At 40.3% G+C, this 22,408-nt stretch overlaps 2 protein-coding genes across 2 annotated transcripts; both read right to left on the bottom strand.

The window, feature by feature from the left end:
• Window positions 1-328: 328 nt before the first annotated feature.
• lipca (lipase, hepatic a) lies at window positions 329-9,324 on the bottom strand. The gene is made up of 9 exons (XM_062385509.1): window positions 9,023-9,324; window positions 6,899-7,077; window positions 5,977-6,156; window positions 5,757-5,874; window positions 5,376-5,609; window positions 3,784-4,026; window positions 2,640-2,754; window positions 2,001-2,219; window positions 329-968 (listed from the first exon to the last, which is right to left on the bottom strand). The coding sequence occupies exons 1-9, from the start codon at window positions 9,102-9,104 to the stop codon at window positions 851-853; spliced, it is 1,488 nt and encodes a 495-aa protein (XP_062241493.1). The 5' UTR covers window positions 9,105-9,324; the 3' UTR covers window positions 329-850.
• A 607-nt stretch (window positions 9,325-9,931) lies between these two features.
• aqp9b (aquaporin 9b) lies at window positions 9,932-22,185 on the bottom strand. The gene is made up of 6 exons (XM_062385520.1): window positions 22,008-22,185; window positions 21,217-21,343; window positions 18,267-18,404; window positions 17,958-18,076; window positions 16,989-17,206; window positions 9,932-12,140 (listed from the first exon to the last, which is right to left on the bottom strand). Exons 1-6 carry the CDS (start codon window positions 22,107-22,109, stop codon window positions 11,978-11,980), a joined length of 867 nt encoding a protein of 288 aa, XP_062241504.1. The 5' UTR covers window positions 22,110-22,185; the 3' UTR covers window positions 9,932-11,977.
• Window positions 22,186-22,408: the final 223 nt, after the last annotated feature.

Genomic DNA, 22,408 nt, shown 5'->3' with positions numbered 1-22,408 from the left:
AACTGTCCCTGTGATTAAACCTGAGTTTATTGCCTTCACTTTGAACTGTGCCCTCTGGAGTCACCACCAAATACTCAGAATTGCCTCTATTTGGATTTTCCTCCCCTAATTCTGTGTTTGCTGACTGAGCTTTAATAGATTGCTCCAACTGTTAAATCTTTTAAGCTACATTTTTATTTATTATTTGTTTAACTCAAACGCTACCGTTTACAAGTCTCTGTTTTTTTGTGCTCTCAGCTATCTCGGACCTTCTGGTTCCGAATCAGTTTGTCAGTGTGTAAATAAGATCCACCTTCACAGATGAGGAGAAAAAGATCAAACCACCAGATAGAATAGAAAAGAGGTATAGATTTATTGCTTTGGTTTGAATTTGAGTAAAAATATATTCATATAAAGTTATTGGCAAGACTTGTGTTAGTTTTTAAATGATGAGATTGATCATTTTACATAGAACATTAGACACTTAAAAAATGCATGTACACTCTGGAATGAAAGTCAGAAAAAGGCCGTTGAACTTCTGACTGTTCACTGTCTGGTTAATATTTAAATTGGCAAAGGTTCATCTGCTGAAGACATTTGTTTCTGGACAGAGATGTAAATCTCAGCAAAAATTACATCATATACTCAAACACCATGTTCCTGCAAATTGTAAACACAGTTTACAAAAGTTGCTAGTGTGCTTTCTCTCCACAGCAACACTATGTGTAACATTAGATTAGTGCCACATCTTTCAGACAATAAAATTAATGATTTCTAATGTGCTCCCTAAATCTGCTTAACAGAATCTCATCCCGTTGTGACCTGGTGGGACATTAGAGATCTTGAGTCTGTGGAACGAACCCACACAGATCTACTGGTTGAGCTTTCTTCGGCGCTTTCTTGGCTTCTCGTCTGCGCAGCGCACAAACACTTTGTCTTGCGACATCTCAACATGCTGCTCGTTGTCTCTCATGGCACAAAAAGAGGTCCTGGAAAACAAAAGCAATGTTGACACGAGTGGGTCCTGTGATTAGGAAACAATCCACTAGGGGGCGTTACAAGTCTTCAATAGTGTCGATGTGGAAGGTTTCTACGTTTATACTGGAACATTTAATTATGCATTACATTACTCTAGTGTTAAACAATCCTCTGAAAATAAGATAATTATGCTTGACTTCTCTTGTGTCCTTGTATCTTACAGTGCAGTGTATTCTCAGTGCAGTTTTAGATTTTTATAATTTATTATCAATATTTGTATCATTATAAACTATTTCTTATATATTGTACATGTTTAGTAGTAATAAAGTATTATGTACTAGCCCAAATTATTAAGTTGTAGGATTTTCAATTCAAAAACATGATCCCCTTCTAAACGATTATGAAACGAAATGAATTATACTAAACAAGCATCCCCTCAAATTAGGGTCTAACTTTAAGTATTTTAATTTATACTCGTAATCTTGTTTTCATTTTGGTGTTTGTAATCCTCCTGAGTCGTCTGAAGACTTGTTTGGTTACATACAAGTAAACTGGAAACGACCGTCCATACCACCTCCGTTAGTCCAATGACCTGACAACAGTGTGTAATAAAGAATGGTGTGTTGTATGTTGTTGGAGGGTTGTGCGACATCTCTCTCTGCACTTTGCACAAAGAAGAAGCTGATGCACTAAACAACCAGCAGGTTACATTTAAAATGCTGCTTACATCCTATTGTTACACTGTAAAATAACATTAACACCTTTTCCTCCCTTGTGAGCTTGCCATGACTTTTTATATTAATTCAACGATTTTGGATTTTTTTGAGATGCACCCAAATTATTTCAAGGTCAATTGACAACATGTACATTTAGCATTCAGCATATATTTAAATTGCTGACGACAAATAACTCCTGTAGTTTATTCAGAACACTAATATTTTGCATCGTCTTAATTTAAAATGGTGGCATTACTTACATGTTTCTGTATAGATTAAAAAAAAGGAATTTGTGCAATACGATTTTAAGTTTTTGTGATGGAGTACCTCTTCTGCGTCTCGCCGGATTTGATGCTGATCTTCTTCACAGTCAGCAGCGGTTCTCCCACCCGGCCGCCCCAGGGCATGATGGTCTGCACCCGGCTCCACACGTTCCTCCACAGGGCCGGTCGCTCCCACTGCAACCTGAGCAACATCAGATCACCCAAGTCTCGGTCCAGGGTGATCAGGAAGGTGTAGGTCTTGTTACCCGTGATCTTTTCAGTGCTTTGGTGGAAAGTGAAGAGAGAAAGTGGTTTATAGCAGAGAACATCCTGCAAGAGGCCGTCACGTTTCTTTACAACGAAGCAAAGACCCTCTGTTGTGACAGAAGTCTGCAGCAGAGCGGCACTTGAGAGTTCCTCTGCTCACACTCTTTGATACACCGAACACGAGGGATCACTCACATTAGTGAATAGTGTCTCAAGTAAATAATTCACTCCATCGTCCCCATTTACAGTTCTCTTTCATGCAGGGGCTGGAGTTGTTTCCATGTGTGTCAGCTGTTCCTCTTAACTTGCTTTCTTTTTTTCCCCCACTACAGCGTTGAGAGCCCAGCTGCATATTGCATGTATCATAGGGTTCAGGGTTCACTGAGCCTCGATGTGATGCAATGTAAGCCCGATGGGAGGTCGGTACAGTACTCACAAGGAGATGCGGAGGTTTCCACTCTCCTCCTGCGTTCCGGTGAGGGAGATGCTGAGAGAGGGCTCCATCTGCTCCATCTGGTTGACAAACTGGATCCTGAACTGGTAATGATAGACTACAGAGGACAAATAGAAGCAGAGGAGAAGGAGGAGATGAAGACAGACGAGTCATCAAGCACAATGGTTACTCTCTGTCAGATAGTGTGATTACAACTGGTGATAGTGTGAGAATGTGAGTCAATTCCATTTTGATGATTAGGAATAATTGATGCATTAACCATTCAAATCAATCATGTCATATCTCATCATGCAAATCCCTTTGAATTTATATATCCTTTAAAATACTTGTACTATAAACAATAAAGTTAAAAGTATATTTATGTTTATTTTTTGGAGAATTATAATCTGTCTTGTTTTCCCTCTTTTTTTATCTCAGTTCCCCAAAGGAAAAATAGCTGTCCCTGTAACTTAAGTAAAAGTAGCAATATCACAGAGTAGAAGTATCTATTACAAGTAAAAATCATATTTTGTGAAGCTGGTTAAAGTGAGGATAATTTTACTTACTCAGTATATGGCTTGGTTATGAACTGACCCAAGGATCAACAAACTATTATCTTAAACTCACACACATGGATAGCTAGATCTAGAAAATAGATATGGTCATTAACAAATAAGGTCAATTTAAGGTGCTCAAATTTAAGTAGTGGAATGAAATATTATCCAAAAACTACTCAATTTCCATGACATTTTGTGGAGAGGTGATGCATGACCCAAGGAAGAATCCATAACATTTGAGTCCAGACCTTTTTTCCACTTTTGTTTTTACATTGCGGGGTTTTCTCAACATTTTCAATGATTTCTCATAAAAGAATTGTGTATCTTGTTAAATCAGGGATATTATTTATTACTTTAGTTGGTGTTGGCATTTGGTGTAGATCCAAAGAAATGTGTTGGGCCTTGGTGGATGTATGCTCTCTGAGGGTCGTTCTTTGATGCTGCCTTTTTTATGCGCTGCTGTGGGATCCATCTGAGATGATCAGTTAGATTTTACAAGAAAGACATGCAGAACTGTTTGGAGATTCGACATCTGTATGGAAATGAATCTTGAGGCTGCTAGTCTGAAATCACGAGGAAGAACCACATACGTTTGTAAGGCATCCGAGGGCGCGTCTTCAGGTAGAGCCTCTTCTCTCTTGCACTGGGAACCTTCTTGATACCGTAGCCCAGTGTGTTGCAGCGGTTCTTCCGACAGTCCAGACACGCGCCGTGGTCGAAGGCGCTCGTATCTTTGCAGCTGTAGGCCGTGCTCTGCTTGTCTTTGTTCTGCAGGGAGTCAATGAAGAGATGGACGGAGCGTTCATGAGCACATTTCACTGTCTGCTCGAAACCTTTGGGAGGAAACAAACATATGGTGGACGTTTACAAAAGAGCTTTTCAAAACAGCCTTTGACAGATCAATTCCACACGACATGCAGGTTGCAGGACAGTGACTTAATCTAGAATGTGTGGTGTATTGATTTCATTATCACCAAATGCTGACATTGATCAGACTGTCCCCCCTAAAGGAGTCTCATTAAGTGTGACACTGGTTTGCTCTTTTCTCCTGTAGCCTGGAGGCAGCTCAGCTCGGAGCCGAGGACGGCACATGTTGCTAATTAGCTCCCGGGGTTGACAGATGCTTTAATGTGGCTGTCACTGTCACAGATGACGTGAACGGGTTTTAGATTGTGAAGCACCATGAGTCCCACAGCCGCTTAGAGGAAATTAAACGCATCTGCTTCGACGCTGGACGAGAAACTGTCAACAAGCAAAAGATGAACCGGTGCCCAAGATATGGCTTCTAAAGAAGTGTTTTGAGGTGGCAAGAGCTATTAAGACAAAAACAATATTATGACAGAGCCGAGGAGGAGGCAAACCGGAGAACTAGGCTGCACAACACATTGCTCAGATGCATATAAGCGGAATGGTCTGACTCCTGAAAGGAAAATAACTCCCTTCAATCTCACAAAAAGAAAAATCCTCCAACAAAGCAAAAATTAAATAAGAATAGTGGAAGAAAAGGAGTCCACTCCTGTACTGAAGGTTATTTAAAGGGATAGTTCACCCAAAAACAAAAATGCACTCATCATCTTCTCAGCACTATGCCGGTGGAGGGGTAGGTGAAGTTTTTGAGTTGGCTCCAGAGGAGGATCACAGCAGACATTTCAGATAAATCATGGTCTAAATGATCTCGTTTAGAGTGGAATTTGAATGTAGGGGCTTACGGACCCTTGGATGCCACCACAGGAGCACTAGAGAGGCATGTTGTGTTTTCTTCTCACGTTTGAATAAGGACTAACCATTTACTTCAATTGTATTGGATTTGGCTGCAACACAGTTTACCCCTGGAACTCAAGAAGTTTGGGGATGGACTCCTCAAATGATCTATTCAGCTTTAGTGCAAAGGTGGCACTTTAAAGCTGTTTTTTTAATGCATCACCATGATGCCATGGAAACCCAATGAGTGGATTGTCCTAAGCATTTGGCATGTTCATGGTTCCCAGAGGATAAACGTTTTGTAAATTTCGTAGCTTTTTCTCGGACCTTACTTTAAACTTGTCATCTTTACTGCAATGACTAGAGCAGGATGTTTTTTTCTGTATGACATTTTGGTTCTATGTGGTTTAATAAACATTCCAGAGACGACATATTCACAATGTATATTTTCTGAGGTGTCCCAGTGTGTTGTTTATCGTACCCATAAGCCCGTACTGGGTTATGTGCTCGTAAATGCTTTGCAGGTCGCATCCTGGTTGGAAGTCTCCTCCGTTAGGGTAAAAGTCATAATGGGCCACTGCTTGTTTGATGCCCACACTGAGGCCCATACGTTCCTGGGTGAAGGTGTGGATGGCGTCCACAAATTCAGCGTCATCTGGGGAGAGTCTGTCTGAGGGAGACATGCCTTCAAATAGTGGCCCTGCTGGATCCAGGCCTGGAAAAAACAACAGTATTCAACATGACGCATTGGTTTGTTTTTAGAATACGGAATAAAAAAGTTCATTATACTTTTGCATTGAGGTTTTTGTCCAGAAGGACATAAGCTAGCACAATACAACCGCATTCCCGCTGTAAAACTCACCAGTGATTCTTCCAATCTTGTCCGGACCTTCCAGGTAACTTCCTGCAAATCCAGAGATGTGGGCGCCAAGGCTGTAGCCAATCAAATGAGCTTTTCTCACTGGGAACTGGTACTGCTCCTGTTTCGGACAGATATTTGACATAGTCAGGGCAACTGAACAACATTCATGTTGTTCAAAAGTGTTTCTTCAGAATCAAACCGAAATCCCCCCCCCCCGGACCTGAAGTGAGTGCAGCAGGTGAGCTATGTCCTTTCCCACAGTGCGGGTGCTCTGTGCAGCAGTGGGGTAGTGCTGGTGAGCCAGGGACAACCAGTCAGTGATCACCACGTTGACGTCTTTCAGGTTGGTCTTCAGGGCTGTGGCTAACCTGAGCACCCAGCTCTCCATCATCCCATCCACCTGAGAGGAAACGGCTGCTTAGAGATGTGTGTCTTATCAAAGGTCTCTACTGACTATATAACATCCATCCGTTTGTCATACACCACTCATCCATCCATTGATTATATATACCACTCATTCATCCATCCATCTATCAATTATATATACCATTCATCTATCCATCCATCCATCCATTATATACCCTTTATCCATCCATCCATCCATCCATTATATACCCCTCATCCATAAATCCATTATATAAATCTCATCCATCCATACATCCATACATTAGATGGATGGATGACAACTCATCTTTCCATCTATATACCACTCATCCATCTATACCACTCATCTGTCCATCCATGTATCCATTATATACCAATCGCCCATCTATACCCCTCATCCACCCATTATATATACCATTCATCAATTATATATATTGCTCATCCATCCATCTTTCCATTTAAAAAGTCACATTTGAGAATATTTCTGTGTATGTCATTATTTCAGTATGTTCTCTCTCTCTTGTTGACGAGCTCCACATTTGAAAAACAGTCCAGTGTCACTTGTCAGTGACTGAACCGTCAGTCATGGAGAGGAGGCCCACCGAGCTGTTTTTGGTGTATGCTCCTAATCTGAGAGCGCCCACCTCTGTTTGCAGAGGGGCTGAAGTGCAGGAGATTACTTCTAGGCGGTGAGCTCCATGTTTTGTATGCAGTGGTGGAAGTCGGCGGAGCGTGAGGAGAGCGGGAGTTGACCTTACCGACCACCCGTGAGTGATGATGATGAGGGGATTACTGCTGTTGAAGCCACAGGAGGTAAGAGTGTGCAGCTGCAGAGGGTCCAGTGTGCAGGTGTCCTCACCTTCTAAAAACAGGCCGAAGAGCGAGCTGCTGACAAAGGGCTCCATCCCCTTCAGGACCGGGCTCCACTCTGTGTCCCCTGCAAGCACAGACGTTTTCTGGTTATTCTTCAGGTGTCTGATGTTTTTAAAAATCAAACTCAAGACCTTTTTATTGATTTTTGTGTAATTGTCTCTTTGTTTATTTATACATCTTAGATTGGTTTACAGATGTGTTGTTTTATTCAATTTAAATTAATCATCTATTCAATAATTTACTTACTTATTAACTGTCTCTTATTATTATATTGTATTATATTATTTTATTTTATATTATATTATATTATATTATCATGTTATCTCTTGTGTCTACTCATTTGAAATATTTAGATTTATGATGATGTTTCCTCAGTTCGTGTCAATATCGTCCTACTCTGTGCAGTGATGGAGATTGGTCGGGGTGTAATTTGTATTGGTTTTATTGGTTTTATTAAAGCCCTTTGAGTTGCATTGTTTGTTTGAAAAGTGCTTTGCAAATATCGACTGATGACAGATCATGCTGAAATCTCTCTTTGTTTGTCCATTGGAGAGCTAAGAAATGGGTTTAACTCAACGTATTGATTTGATTATCTGAGAGTAAATAGGGAGAAGTCAAACCGTCATTTCCAGCATAGGGTCACTAACACTATCTCAGAGGCACTGTGCTGTGTTCCCGGGTCATGCAGACCTCTTTGGCAGATGCACACACATATCACTTGACACAAACAAGTGACACTTTGCCAGGCTCTTCTCGTAAATTCTTAAATAATCCCTCCTCTCTTAAAATGTTAAAACTGCCACAGAAACCTCCCAAGTCTCAATCTCAAACATTATAGATCCTGCTCCAAAGAAATGATCATTACATTCCCTTTATCGTTCGCCATCGATTTCTGTCCAGCATATTTATTATTCTCACATTTGAATTTTAATAAGACCAGAAACCCAGGGGTGATCGGTGACAGAGCTGTCATCGGATGAGCTCTGGTTGTTGAGAAGAAGCCTATGAAAACATCTCAACTTTAAAAGTAATGACAGTAATTATCGCTCCATCATTCATCTTAAGTGTCTCAGCCAAATAAATGTCTCCTCACTGTTATGACTGTTTATCCACATGAACATGGAGAGCTAATGAAAACAGTCTGACTCATTATAAGTCATTATAGAGCATAAACACTGTAATTAAAATAGTGATCTTTATCAGCCGTGGTCTGTAACCACCACAGCACAGTGCCAAATGAAAAAAAAAAAGAAATTGTTTGCATGCTGTGACTGAGGAGCTGTCCTCAGCTTAAATAAGTAGTAGTTTTGCATTTTTTATGATTTTTTTTGATAATTTCACAGTTTTTTAAAACAGAGTGTATCTGTAAGAAACTTAAAAACCAAAGACCTAAACATATCAGAGCTATTACTCTTCAGGCCCACAAGATTTTCAGCAACTAGGTTTTTTCTCAACTGAATGGATATGAAGAAATGTGGCTGCAGCTTCTTGCTCCCACACAGAGCATTGTGTCGTTAGTGGATTCCAGTGTTGGATTAAAACTAAAACACTGCAAATAGATAAAACAGACCCCAAAGTTAACATCCAATTACAACCAAAGAAAATGACATGTGATGGGATGAAATCTGCATGTAAAAACCATGTTTAAGAGGTCAAAGGCCCAATTTTTAAACTGCAGTTTGGCAACATGTCTGCGTCCCCAGAGTTTATCATTAAAGAATTCACTCATTATTTGCATCATTGTTAAGGAAAACTGGTTAAAATGGTTACTGTTATATTCAGGATGGATCATCATTTTCCAGGTTTGTCTAATATTGAAATTAAACCAATAATCCATTTCCATGTGTAGCATAAAAGTAACCAAACTATCAGGGATAATCCTCCTGTATTGCCTGTTGATTTTTCACTTTGCTCCGTTAATTTGATATATTTTAAATTGATTGATTAATCGATAAAAAAAGCGATTGTCTTGAACACCCCTGCTTGGGTTGATGTTAAACATCACTCACCTGCTCCGTTCCCTTTGATTTTCTTCCCTTCACTGATGTGATAGGTTAACAGCAAACAGCAGAGGACTTGAAGCACAGTCATGACGGCCCACAGACACTTCTCTACTTCCTTGTTACCACCGCTCCTCTCACAGGTGAGGAGTTCAGACTTAAACCTGTAGCTGGGGGAGAAATGCAGATAACTTGGAGTTTGAGGGTGAGATCCTTCTGTTTGTGGGAGAAGAGGCTGTTTCAGAGACGTCTCTTCTCTGTCCTGCGTGCGGGAAACACATTGTACTGTACAGAGGGAGAGAGGACAGAGGTAGTGTTGGTTTATGGATCAGGAGGATTGGGTCTCGTCCTGATTGGCCAAGCTGTGCAGGTCAAACACATTGTGAAAGAGCATAGTTCTGAACGGGGAGGGGGAGTGGTACAATGTGGCGATAATGGCCGAGAGTTTTAAATGACCCTAGACCCTTCCGTCAGTACACGGCCCACTTAGAAGTACTGTTATCTGAAACTGCCTTTAGACATGAATTACAAAATCAATGATCCCTCAGTTAAAGGCTAAATTAAAGTCTGTGGACAAACATGAATGAGTAAATCCACGATTGGAGATTTAGACCTGGATCATTCTTTTGTGGTAGGATTCAGTAAAATCAATGATTTGTGACTGGTTACATGTACTATCACCTTTACACTGGAATGTTCTAAAGTACCAGTTTGTTTCAGGTTATATGGTGTGAGTAAGCACAGTATACACACGTGGTTAATGATCACACAGTGGTCACAGAGAGCCTGAGATACTGAGACAAATCCCAAGCCAGATCATTGTTTAAAATAAACAAATCTGTATTTGGACTGTTTTAAATTGCTGATATTAAGCTACAAATAAAACTCTAATGAATCTCAAAGACTTAAACGTTACAATAATCAATCTTTATTTTTTTACACAAAAAACAATTAAATACAAATTCCCCACAATTTATCTTGATGTGCAGAGGCTAAAATTTGAATACTAGTGAATGTAGCTCAATGAATGCATCATCATCATTAATGTCACATTATTATTTCTGCTGAGTTTAAAGATGGATGCAATTTGTTTTTTTTATAAATATGAGGTGGACCAGCTATGTTCCACACTGTGTTTAGACAATGCGTTGAACTTTGGAAATATTGATGATATTGCGGTAATTCTTGATAATGTCTAATTTACCAGCCCTGATGTACACACACATTAATACTCGAACTGGCATTGTTGAATAACTATATTTGTATTATACGATGTATAACCAAAAGACAGTATATCAGCTCAGTATTCACACATATAAACACACGCAGGCACATTGTTTTCATAGTTCAGGCTCAGGTGACATTTACCATGAACCGAATAACATCTCACACTGTAAACACACGACTTTCTGTAAAGGCTCAATTCAGTTCAGCAGCCAAAGAGTTAAAGTCACAGTTTGTCTAATGTGTGATGTCACATCCACAGGTGAACAGTTCTGAAAAGCAACAAGAGGAACCTTTGCTTTTCCAAATAATTTGTGCGTGTTTGCGTGCGTGTGTGCCTGTGTGCGCGTGCGTGTGTGTGTTTGAGCGCCCATGTGTGTTCAAACACAGTGTTTTGATACTCATCCAGCGTGGTAAAGTAAAATGCATACAAATACGACAGTGATTGTATGCTCTCAATCCATAATACTATAAATCATGTCTAGAGGAAACAGAATAAAGACAGAAAACTCGTAGCTCGTGTCATCCATCATTAATGTGAAGCAGATATTATCTAAGTCAAAGAAAGGATGTGCTCTGCGGGAAAAGCCCTTAAAACCACTGAACTGTGAAAAGTTATGTAAGCTCTTCCACTTGTCTTCGTTTAAATATTTATGTATCACTGCTTTAATTCAATTGATGATTCCTGGCCATGCATTGACCTACTGGGGTGCTTGACTATAACAACAAAGCTACATTTGGGGGATATATGTCAATTGGTTATGTCTCGTCCAGTTTAGGACAAAGCTTTTGCCTCAGTTTTGGCCTTTGAATATAGTGTTAGGTAAATAGGGGTTAGGATTATGCTTAGTCCCCAGGAAATGAATGTTAAAGTTCCCACAGGGGACGTAGGACATTATGAGAGTAAGACATCAACATCATTTAAAGAATCATTTGTTTTTCATATTCTTTCCCGATTCGAGTGTAAACTGAAAATAAAATCATTCAAAATTATTCGAATTAACTTCAATGATGGCTGTGTTCGGTTCAAATGTCCCAGTCGTCTCTACAACGTGCCTAATGCACACATGTGAGTTGTATGCAAACAATGGGAGGGGAGCTTTCCCATACTGTCACAGCAATATATTTAGCTAAACTTCTGCTTATTTGTAATTTTTAGAAAACCTACATAACAAGTGTGAACAAAACACAATTTTTGTTCAATATAGGATACACTGAATCATTTGAAAGAAAAAAAGAATACTAGAAAGAATACTTGAGAAAGTAACTATACCTTAATAATACGCCGTGAAAGAATAACATAGTGAGAGCAACATGTAAAAAAACAAGATTCAATCAAATAAACTTAAACATCTTTTCAAATATGCACATTGTAATGACTCTGACTCAAATGTAGGCCACATAAAGGGTTTGAAGTTAAATGGACACTCACATTAATTGACTTCTTTCACAATTGTTGTTCTTTCACAAAAGAACAAAAGACAAATAAATAAAAATATATGTGATTGTCGAGTTGCCAAATAAGGCTTCACAACGTGTTGTTGCAGAATATTCAATACAATACAATATAATCTCAAATATATATGCCTATGTAACCAACAACATTTATCCCAACTCACATCAGCATACTATAGATCTACATGCATCATATTGCTGGACATGCATGCCTTGTATTAAACAATCAGCTGTGATTGTATCTTAGAAATGTAAAAAAAAACAGTGAGCTAGAGGAAGATTTTTTTAACTCAAGGTTATCATTCCATATTGGTCCTGGATGTTGTTCTCCTCCGGTTTTTCCGTCTCTTGGTGGTGAAACTTAATGAAGAGACAGTAAATGCAGGCTGCGACTGCTCCGCCAACCATGGGCCCTACCACAGGGATCCACCACCAGCAGCCTCCAGCTCTGCAGGGAGGACACATGCAAGTAATTATGTCAGAATACAATTTAGAAATGTCATTTTTCTATTCAGACAATGTCCTGCATGAATCAAACATTTAAAATCTTATTGTGCCTTTATTTGCAATGCCACCACTGAAAATGACGTTGCATGGAGGATACAACAATACGTCCTTTAAATCTGGTTTTAAAGGATTAGATCCAAACATCTTGGGAAATCCACCTTTTCACGTTCTTGCTTTAGGATATATGAGATGAATGTTAACACTCTCAGGTTTGCATGGTGGCTTAGTTTAGGACAAAGAAAGGAAACTCTGTCCAGAGGTAATAAGATCCAGCGATCTGCACCTCTTGAGTGCATTAATTATCCGCAAAATGTCAAACTATCCATTTATTTAAAGAGTATAGAAGACTGTGTCTGACTTAAGGCATACATGATGGTATGGTTTTCACACTAGTGTACTCAGAAGTGGATTTTTAAGGGGGTGAGGGGGGATGTCATCCTCTTTAAACCAAAATGGCAGTAAGGCCCTACCACCCATACCCTCTTAAACCAGAGAGAGTGCTGTGTGTGCAGACGGATAATTTGTGTGTGCAGGTGAACATCCTAGAGTTAATGCTTCAAAATAAACAGCGGGATCTGCAGTATAGGTGGAACTGAATATTTGAAAAGAACAGGAGGAAAGCGCTCTTTGTATCACTCTCCCTCTTAAATGCAAATGTTCTCTTTCTATGCTTCTATTGGTGGTGGGACCATCATCGGTACTATCCCCCCCTCATAAAAATTAACAAATCACCTTCTGCCTGTACTGATTATTGTGCCATGTGAGATTTATCAGAAATGTTTTAAAGTCATAATTATGACTTTTATTGAGATGAATACCATTATCAAATTGGAAAATCTGGATTATTGTTATTTTCCGATATGGTAGCAATGAAAGATACTATTTAGTTGCAGTAGAGGAAGTGTAGTAAGCGTAGCTTGACTAATACTATACACAACTAGAATTACTTCAGTGCAGTAAAATGTCTCCGCCAGAAAGAACAGATTCAGTCTCCGTTTATTATTTCCCAGACTCATTTGAGGTCACCATGACCTTTGACCTTTGACCACTGTAATCTAATCAGTTAATCTTGGAGTCCATATGACAACTTTGAAGAAATTCCCTAAAGACATACTTCATATATCATGTTTAAGAGGCCAAGATGTGATTTGGGAGGCCACCACGACCTTGATCTTTAACCAACCAAATCTCTCCTGTCCATAAATTATCTGGGAGCCTAGGTAAACATTTGTACCAAATATGAAGAAATTCCCAGTAGCAGTTCCTGAGATATCACATTCACAAGGCAAAAAATGTGTTTGTGAGGTCACTGTGACCTTGACCTTTGACCACCAAAATCAGGATGAGAAAATAAAGCTCATCCTTAAACCCGAGGAAATGTTTGAACCAAACTTGAAGGAAATCCTTTCAGGTGTTCTTGTGATATCTTGTTCACAAGAAAGAGAAAGATGGACGGATGGATAACCTGAAAATATAATGTCTCCCCAATATGATATTGTTAAATTGCAGCAGTTATCTTTTAGAATTAATACTTATATATACTGTTTAAATTAATCTGTTCATTTATGTTTGTATCATCCTACCTGAGGCGAGGTATATATGCAGTTATCCCAGATTACAGTTAAGTCTTAAGGAGCTCTGTGTGTCACATCTACTGCATGTGTCCTCATTCTGTCTCTGGCTGACCTCAGACAGACTGTTTTACTTAGCCGGAGGGAGATTAGAATCGTGCTGGTGGATGTGGCTGGTCGGAGCCTTTACTGCAGGTGAAAGGGCTTCACTTAACAGAGCTGATGCGCAGGCTTGAGAACAAACAAGCGTCTGAGCAGGTCATCTTGCTCTGTTGTAGGGATCCAGGAAGTAGACTACAGGAGGGAGGCGGCGGGATTATAGACTTTAATCTATGGCCACAGCTAAACTGAGCAGGCTGAGAGACAGTGAGTCACATTGATACCACGTGGACATTGTATGGAGCCAAGCGCCACCCTTCACACTCTGTCCTAAGAAGATCCTTTCATTTCACGCTGCTATGTTTAAATCATAAATGTAAAAGATTATTCCAGATTTAGCACATACTTTATGCATGATATTGCAGTTGGCACTGATAGTATCAAGAGCTTATATGTGCATTAAAGCAATCTTGCTATATTTAATGGGCATATGGGCCATCTGGTGATGGTTTAAGCTGTGATTTATCAGAAACTACGTCTATGCCACAGTGAGCCGTTGGACTGCTTACAACCACTTAAGACAACTCAAGAATTTATCCAGGACTTGTTCTGGTTGCAGTTGTAACTTAAGTGCTACCTCCTATTAAACTCATTCACATATATTCCTGTATTCTGTGTCCTTGTTGCGCCTTCAAAACATATTAATTGTGCATTGTTAGAGCAAGTTTTGGCAAGATGTTGGCAAGAATTGGTGCAGCAAGAAGAGTGAACAATCTCAGGCCACCATAAATAACCCTTTTGAGTTCTTAATCCAGAGGGCATACTCATCTGTTTGCAATCAACCCTGACACGTAAACACTGTGTTAAATAAATCTCATTCTTTATCAGTGAAACTGTCGCTGAATGTCAGCGTCATCCTCCTTGTGTGAAGACCTACATGGGTAAGGAAAGCTAATTCACGTGTGGGAGTCCACCAAGCTAGTCCAAAGACTAGCAAAGACACAAGTACGAAAGTAAGTAAAATGTAGTTATGTTCCTCCACTCCATTCGTGTTGGCTGAAATAAACAGTATTACTATGCCAGAAGGCGAAGGAATCTGGCTATCCTTAATGGGCTGCGGAGCTGCAGTTAATAAAGCCGAATTACTTCCTGCCTATGCTAACCAGCTGTCTCTTGAACTGCTGGTGCTGACTGACACTTGGATCAAAGCAGATAATACTGATACCCTGTGATCTATGCTTCTCTGACCATGCTGTATTCATCTCCTGCTCATGCTGCTTTGCAACATAAGAAGTCCTTCTACCCCACCCAATGCCTGTTACAGGCCCTGGGTATGTCAAGCCTCAAAATTGCAATGCCCTTCTGGTCGGACTTCGTTCAGGCACAGTGAAACCCTTACAGACTGTCTAGAATGTGGAGTCTTCAGTCATCAAAAAACCTCCACTGTTCTCAATGGTGGAACAAGCTATAAAAGCCATCAAAGTAGGGACGTAATTCTCTACCTTTCATAATCTCTCAAAGACTCATCTGTTCAGAGAGTGCCTCCTCTCCTAACACCCTCACTATCACGTACTGTGCACTCCTCACCTGATCTTAGAACAGATTTAGCCCTTACTACATTACTTAGTTCAATGTGTCATGTACTATACTGTACTGAAGCTTTAGAGAGGAAGCTAAGAGCAAAAGAGGCTTTGATTTGCTGAGTAAAGCAGAAAAAGCTTTCACCTTTTGTGAAAAATGAAAAGCCTCTAATCAAGATGCTTCAAAAACTGATTGAAGAATGATACTTTAGCATTGCACAGGTAATAGAGGGATACAACAAGTTTGCTTATCAAGCCTGTATATGTTTTTAGAGGTATCCTGTATAAGTATGGCATTTAAAATGTGATTTAAAAGTGACACTATCGCTTTTAGATTTTATTTAAAGTTATCATCTGTAATATTCAGAAATGTGTTATTAATGACAGCGGTGGCCATAAAGATAACTATAGTCAACATCCTATTGCTGGTACTCATGTGTGTGCTTGCAAACAGTGATCTGACATATACCACGTTGATTGTGACTGGTTGCCATAGACACAATATAGGCTAATTACGCTGCATCAATTCGTTCACGTTGTATGATTCCTTGATTTATATGACACGTTAGCCTGAGCTAGCTAGCCAACTTTATCAGTCGCTCTAGTTTTTACTGAGAGCAGTGTCAGCACAGCTATATTTGCAGGATGATAACTTTAACAGTCAGTTAAGATGTGTTGTCACATTTCATTATTTACATAATAACGCTACACAAATGAACGCAGAGTACAGACATAGGCTCAGTCAATATCCATGTACTAATCATGAGCATATATAGGCCTTAACAGTGCTGCCTGATAAAGTAATTGATACAAACAAAGTACTGCTCAATAGGGGTCAAAACCTCAACCAAGTTTCTAGATGGTTAAAGATGGTAAATTAATTTCTTTCTAAAATTAATAATTCAAATTATGGGTTTAAAGAGTTTAAAAGCTCTATTTAGATATTTGTATATTCATATAAGAATAATATTCTATCCTTTAAAGTCTAATCAATATAGGATACATTTTAGCATAAATACAATCGGAGCAACTATGAAGACTGGGGGAGAATGAAATGATAAAAAGCGAGAAAGCAGAACACACCATTGTGCCATTTCAAAGATGAAGCGCTGAATATTTCATATTTATGTGCATAGAATCTCTCCCTGTTCACTTAAATACCAGAGCCCTTTTTCCAAATGCAGTGAATACATGCATGGTCTTGAAATATTCATTCTGTTTGTCAGGAGAACAGGGAGGGAGCTACGAACACTTCATGTGGGAAAGGAAAGTGCAGCCACTTGATTAAACTTGGAGTTTCTTACATCACACATCGACAGTGTCTCAGGAACTGGTGAGAGTAAAAGCAGCAATACTTAATGGACCAGTGACTTTCTCAGTAAAGCAGCTTGGAAGAAAAGTTTCTTCTATTTTTTTTCTGATAATAATCCCAACATAACTCTGGATAGTAAAAATGTTGGGTTTATAATGGCACATTTTAAACGCTGTATTTTAAAAATGTTATCAGGAACCTATTTGTCACTGCATCCTTAAAATTACCTGAAGACATCCGGGCCCCAGCCGGCCACAGCCGTGAAGACCCGTGGGCCGAGGTCTCGGGCTGGGTTTAGGGGATAGCCAGAGTTCAGTCCCATGGCCACTCCGATGCCCATGATGGCCAAGCCGATGAGCAGAGGCTCCATGCCTTTTGGGACACCACTGTTCTTCTTGTCAGTGATGGCCAGGATGCACAGGACCAGAGCGCCAGCTGAGTAGACCTTAAAAACAAAAGCATCAGGATATTAGAATGAAAACACCTCTTCCCTATTATCTGGTCTAAGCCTATAACGAGGCTTCCCCTTTACCCTAGTTCCTGTCCGGATAAAGCAGTTTTTCTGTATAGGTCCATAAAAATCACTCCTGGGTGAGATGAACGTTACTCTAAGAGTTAATTGTTAATGTTTTTCTAATGGTGTAGCTGCTGTTTACATAGGTAATGCTTTTACACATGCAGAAATAATGGCTGTTCGAAAATATAATCACTGTGGAAACTTACCAAACTTAATGTACCTAAAATGTTTATTATCAACAAAAACAGAAAGAGAAACAACAGATCAGACCTTTAATATCCTCACTGCCTTCACTAATACACTAACTGACATGTACACTCGTGCAGATGGTGGTTATTCTCAGCATCGGAGCAGAATCGTTCATACATCAGCAAACAACTGTGTCCATTTATGCTTAGATTCATCCATGAATGCACAAAATGCACGCTCACATCGTAGACTTTATATAGGCTCATGTGCATCTCTGTATGCTCCAGTGACTTCCACATACAAAGAATCATGATGGAAAAAATTCATTCCACTGACATCAATAATTCCGTAAAAGGGGTAAAAACCCTTCATTGATGAAAATAAGATTCAAAATGAAAAAAGAAACGAAAAATACTCTCATGTCATCAGGCAGTTCGTTGAATAAATAAATTGTATAAATAACACTTAAAAACAAGTCTTAAACCCCTACCTGATCCACAAACCCATTTAGGAGGGAGAGATGTTTGGCAGGATAAGATGCAAAGATGTTGGCTGTGGCATTGGCACCAGTAACAAATAATTCTCCGTCGCTATAGTCCATCAAAGCATCTGAGTAAAAGAACATACAAGAAAAATAAACAACTGTTTATCTCTTTTATTACTGAAAAGCTTTTCTTGTGTTACCAAATCATAAAAAAGACAGTATTCAAATATTGGTTAAATTCATAAGGAGGTTGATAAGATTATCTGAATCTTGACCTGGATATCCTGCTTTCCGAGACAGTGTGTTCACACCTACCATAGTACAACGTATAGACGGCACAGGATCCAGTGAAAGCACCCAGGAACTGAGCCACCAGGTACACAGGGAGCTTCTTCAGTGGCAGCTTCCCCAGGATCACCATGGCCAGAGAGACTGCCGGGTTCACGTGGCCTCCTACAACCAGGCGAGGAAACAGATGGACACAAGTAACAAAAAGCTTGATATACACCATGTTGCCATGCACACAGTGGTCCTCAACAAGACTCCCAGATGTGTTCAATGATGTCAATATAGCTGCTGATTATTGATTAACTGAATACGTTGACAAAGGAAAAAAGTTGAAACCTCCCTGTCCAAGCTCATCCGAATTACTTAGCCAAGTTTTTTTTTACATTCAATATAAGTGGCGTTCAGTGGATTACACACTCAGGGACAGACTGATCATTTGGTGCTTAAACTCAAACCCTCAGATGTTCATTCAGTCAAACAACTCAATGAATTTCAAGACAAAGGGCACTGGGTTTTTGGGCCCTCAGAGTCGGCCTGTTTTCCTATGTTCTACATTGTCTTAAAGAGGCGTGTTTGGACACATTCCAGCCAATTGTTTCTGGGCGGGGGTGGTAGTGTGGGGTCATTTATTTAACACTCTGGGATCTTGGCTTTGACCTCACAGTGGTCACACCACTGGGGGTATCAGCCATGCGCCCATTGTTAATCTCCCCGTCCAGTTCACAAACACGGTCCACGACAACCAGCCAGACCTGCCGATTTGAATTGCATCTGACATAATGTGCTTGAATCTGCTTAAGGCACACGTCGACTGCAGGTCATTAGAGTGACCAGGATGTGTCACACTTATGGAACACTGTCATCTAAAATCTGAGACTACAAAGTGAAAGCGATTGTGTTTTCTTCTCCTATGGGGCCATCCTGCCAGGGGAGCCTAGAAAGCCAGGCTTGTCACACCTGACCCCCCTCCTCTCCAGAGACCCATGCCCCAGTAAAGCTCATTAGTCCAATACCTATGATCATCTTCAGAGATGTCGTTGGACAGAAGCTTCCCACTGAGCTGTGGACCCCGGGGCTGAATGGCCCAGTCATGCAGCAAAAGCTCTCCATATATTACCCCTCCGTGTCCTCAGGCTTTTTCTACTCTTCCTCTGAAGCTTTACAACTCCTCTCATTAAACATCTCGCACAAGTTCCATCGGAACGTGGGTTAGACTAAGAGACCAAAATGTGACAAACAACAATAGAAGCATGTGAAGGTTGTTTCCTTCAAACTCATTCCTCATGAATAATCTTTATTCTTAGAGACAAACCACAATAGCCCCTCAATCTTCTGTTGAACTAAAACATACACAGAAAGAATCATGCCATCATGGGACTGATGAGTTCAAATCTGATTCGTCTTATTTTCCGTTTTTCTTGTAAGCGAAGATCAACATCATTAACAGATTTGTCTGTTAAATATATGGTTAGAAAGTTAGCTTACCTCAGCTTTAAAAAACGTAAGGAGTCAGCTGTCCAGAGGTGACACTTGGGCAGTAAAACAATACCAATAGTTATCGTGGAAAAAAATCTGACACACCAGCCTCGTAAGATAGTCGATCTTACACTTTGGTTTGTGCACAGACAAAAAAGAAATAACATGAAATGTTAATTAGTGAGCTAAATGAGCTGGTGGGTGGATTTTGTTGCTGTGAAACCACAAGGTAGCAGTTGCCCCATGTTCCCAAATATCTAACTATTCCTTTAAGCAGTTATTCTACAGTCGGACATCACATTTAAACGATCTCTTCTGTCTGTTTCCGATGATTATTTTCCCGTCCCAAACATGCAGGAAATGACCATAAAGAGAACTTATGGAGTCTGTACCATGTAACCCTTGATGTGCTGAATCCCTGAATTACTGTTTAATGGTCAGTCAACATGAGAAGCACTGTGACATTCAACAACTCTTCCCTCGTATCCATATCACTGCTGGCAAACAGCAGCAGGCTCTACTTACTATAATCCTGGAGGAATGCCGCAGATAAAGTCCCATTTGGACACAATAACTCCACACAGGCACCCCACACAGACACAGACACACACACATACACACAGACACACACACACACACACAAACATACACACACACACACACAGACAGTTACACACACACACAAACTAACCATTCTTATACTACATATCATTCAATTAAATAATAGCTATAAATTGTTTACTCTCCAAAAAAAACTAAATTTCCCATTAGTATCAGTAGTTCTTGCCTTCAGCACCATAATGCTCCCCATTATGTAACATTGCTTGTCCATAACAGACATCTACGCTGCTCTTCACAGGCCAGTACTTTATCTAGACGAGTAAGCTAATGCAATGATGCCACTGACCCGAAATAAAAATCTGCATGATACTTTTCTTTCCCCACAGATTTTTTTTTCCTCCCTGTGAATACTCCAGAAGATGGCAAAAAATATGAGTGACACAGAGTAACCTGGACAAAATGGATGTGCCATACAGACATCCACGACCTCTGTTATCAGCATGTGTCTGCAGCGGATTCCTTCCGCCTGAAATATTAAATGACTGTGAGCTGTGCTTGTTTTTCTTTCACTCAGAACCAGGGAGGGCAGTGGAAACTACTGAACTGACCAGAAACCAGCTTACCAACAAAACAGCACTAGTGTCTAAAGGTTTCCGGACAGAGCTGATGGAATTAGTCCATTATTTGTGTGTGGAATTAACAGAAAATTAATGAGCGACCGTTTTAATGGTCCTCTTTTCTCTCAGGCAAAAATATCAAACACCCTTATGGCTTCTTTATTACTCTGTATTCTATTCATTATGAGTGTGAACTAAACGTGTTTGGGTTTAATGATGTGTGGTCGGACAGAACAGTTTTTCAATGGTTGAATGATGATGAAATGTATAGATAGTTCCGTCTGAACTAAGATGTGGATATTTTGTGATCACTCGACTGTTACCTGACACTCCTGCTGATACGTAGACGCCCATCATGACTCCTATGGTGAAGCCTATGTGGATGCTCATGGGCTCCCCGAGAGCCCCTCTACTGAGCACCGCCTGGGCCACTGAACCACATCCAAAGAGCTGGGCCACAGACAAAAAGGAAAAAGGGGAAAAAAACACAAAGGATTGAGGAGGAAAAGAGCCATTGTTTTTAATTATTCCAATTATACCCACCATTAACACTAGCCCTCTTGTCCAGCAGCAGCCTCTGACTGCCACAGACAATTTGTCCAACTTGAAAAATAATTAATCCCCCCATTTATTAGGTAAAAAGGAAGAGGCAATTTAGAGATGAGAGCAGTCATCCACGAGTAAAAAGGGCTGCATCCCTCCTCTGATGTGGCAGGTGGGGATCATGGAAAACCAATAACTGTGAAACAGAGACATCTCCCACAAGAAAACAGAGAGAAAAACAAAGACACTGCTCTGAGGATTATTTTACTCTTATTCCTCTAATGAGCTCAACTGAGAGGAAATGACTCAATGCATCTACAACAACCCAGTTCTGGTTTAACAGTTCACTTTTGGATGAGGATATAAAGACGAGTCACATCTTGTTATGATTTCCCGCAGCTCTCTGACATGTGAGCCCATCAAAGAGAGACTTAATTCTGCTAATAGAGACATATGAGAGACAGCAGTCGGAGCCCCCGGGAGACCCGTTTTGACACCTTATTAGCATAGTGGTTCCCAGCCTCAGAGCGGCGGTGGGAGCTGGGGGACAGGTGCACAGGGAGGTACTCACTATCAGGACAAATATCCCCAGAAACTCCGCCAGGAACTCCTTGAAGATGTCCGTCCTCAGGCGACACCTCTCCCTCAGCCTCCTCTTGGTCTCGCTTTTCATTGTTGTTGTTGTTGTTGTTGTCTGGATCTCCTTGATGTTCTTCCTGCGACCAGAACAAACAGCTTACCTCTACTGTCTCTGGGTGACAGTCGGTTGCCGCCTCCTTGCTGTGCAGCGCGTTAAGCTCTCTGCGATCGTTACCCTCTCTAACCGCCAGGGGTCAACTTTTCATCACATATAGGGAGGACCACGTCTGCTGCACCGTGTTAGTTTCGAATCTAAGTATTCTTTCATTGTTATAAAGGAGAAGGCCGCTTTGATGACATAAAAGGGCTGCCATCTGTGACATCAAAGATCCG

Source organism: Platichthys flesus, chromosome 1 (assembly GCF_949316205.1).
Source record: "Platichthys flesus chromosome 1, fPlaFle2.1, whole genome shotgun sequence".
Classification (NCBI taxonomy): domain Eukaryota; kingdom Metazoa; phylum Chordata; class Actinopteri; order Pleuronectiformes; family Pleuronectidae; genus Platichthys; species Platichthys flesus.
Note: the sequence above shows the minus strand (reverse complement) of the source record. Positions and strands in the feature narration are given on the sequence as shown.

What these genes read in the sequence shown, in the direction of transcription:
- aqp9b (XM_062385520.1), bottom strand. Translation starts at nt 22,109, where the DNA reads ATGAAAAGCGAGACCAAGAGGAGGCTGAGGGAGAGGTGTCGCCTGAGG. An exon ending in CGTCTATACGTTGTACTATG is followed by an intron (nt 18,077 to 18,266) that starts GTAGGTGTGAAC and finishes TCTTTTACTCAG; the next exon opens with ATGCTTTGATGGACTATAGC. An exon ending in TAAATGGGTTTGTGGATCAG is followed by an intron (nt 17,207 to 17,957) that starts GTAGGGGTTTAA and finishes TTTGTTTTTAAG; the next exon opens with GTCTACTCAGCTGGCGCTCT.
- lipca (XM_062385509.1), bottom strand. Translation starts at nt 9,104, where the DNA reads ATGACTGTGCTTCAAGTCCTCTGCTGTTTGCTGTTAACCTATCACATC. An exon ending in AACCCAGTACGGGCTTATGG is followed by an intron (nt 4,027 to 5,375) that starts GTACGATAAACA and finishes TTCCTCCCAAAG; the next exon opens with GTTTCGAGCAGACAGTGAAA. An exon ending in GGAAACCTCCGCATCTCCTT is followed by an intron (nt 2,220 to 2,639) that starts GTGAGTACTGTA and finishes TTTCCACCAAAG; the next exon opens with CACTGAAAAGATCACGGGTA.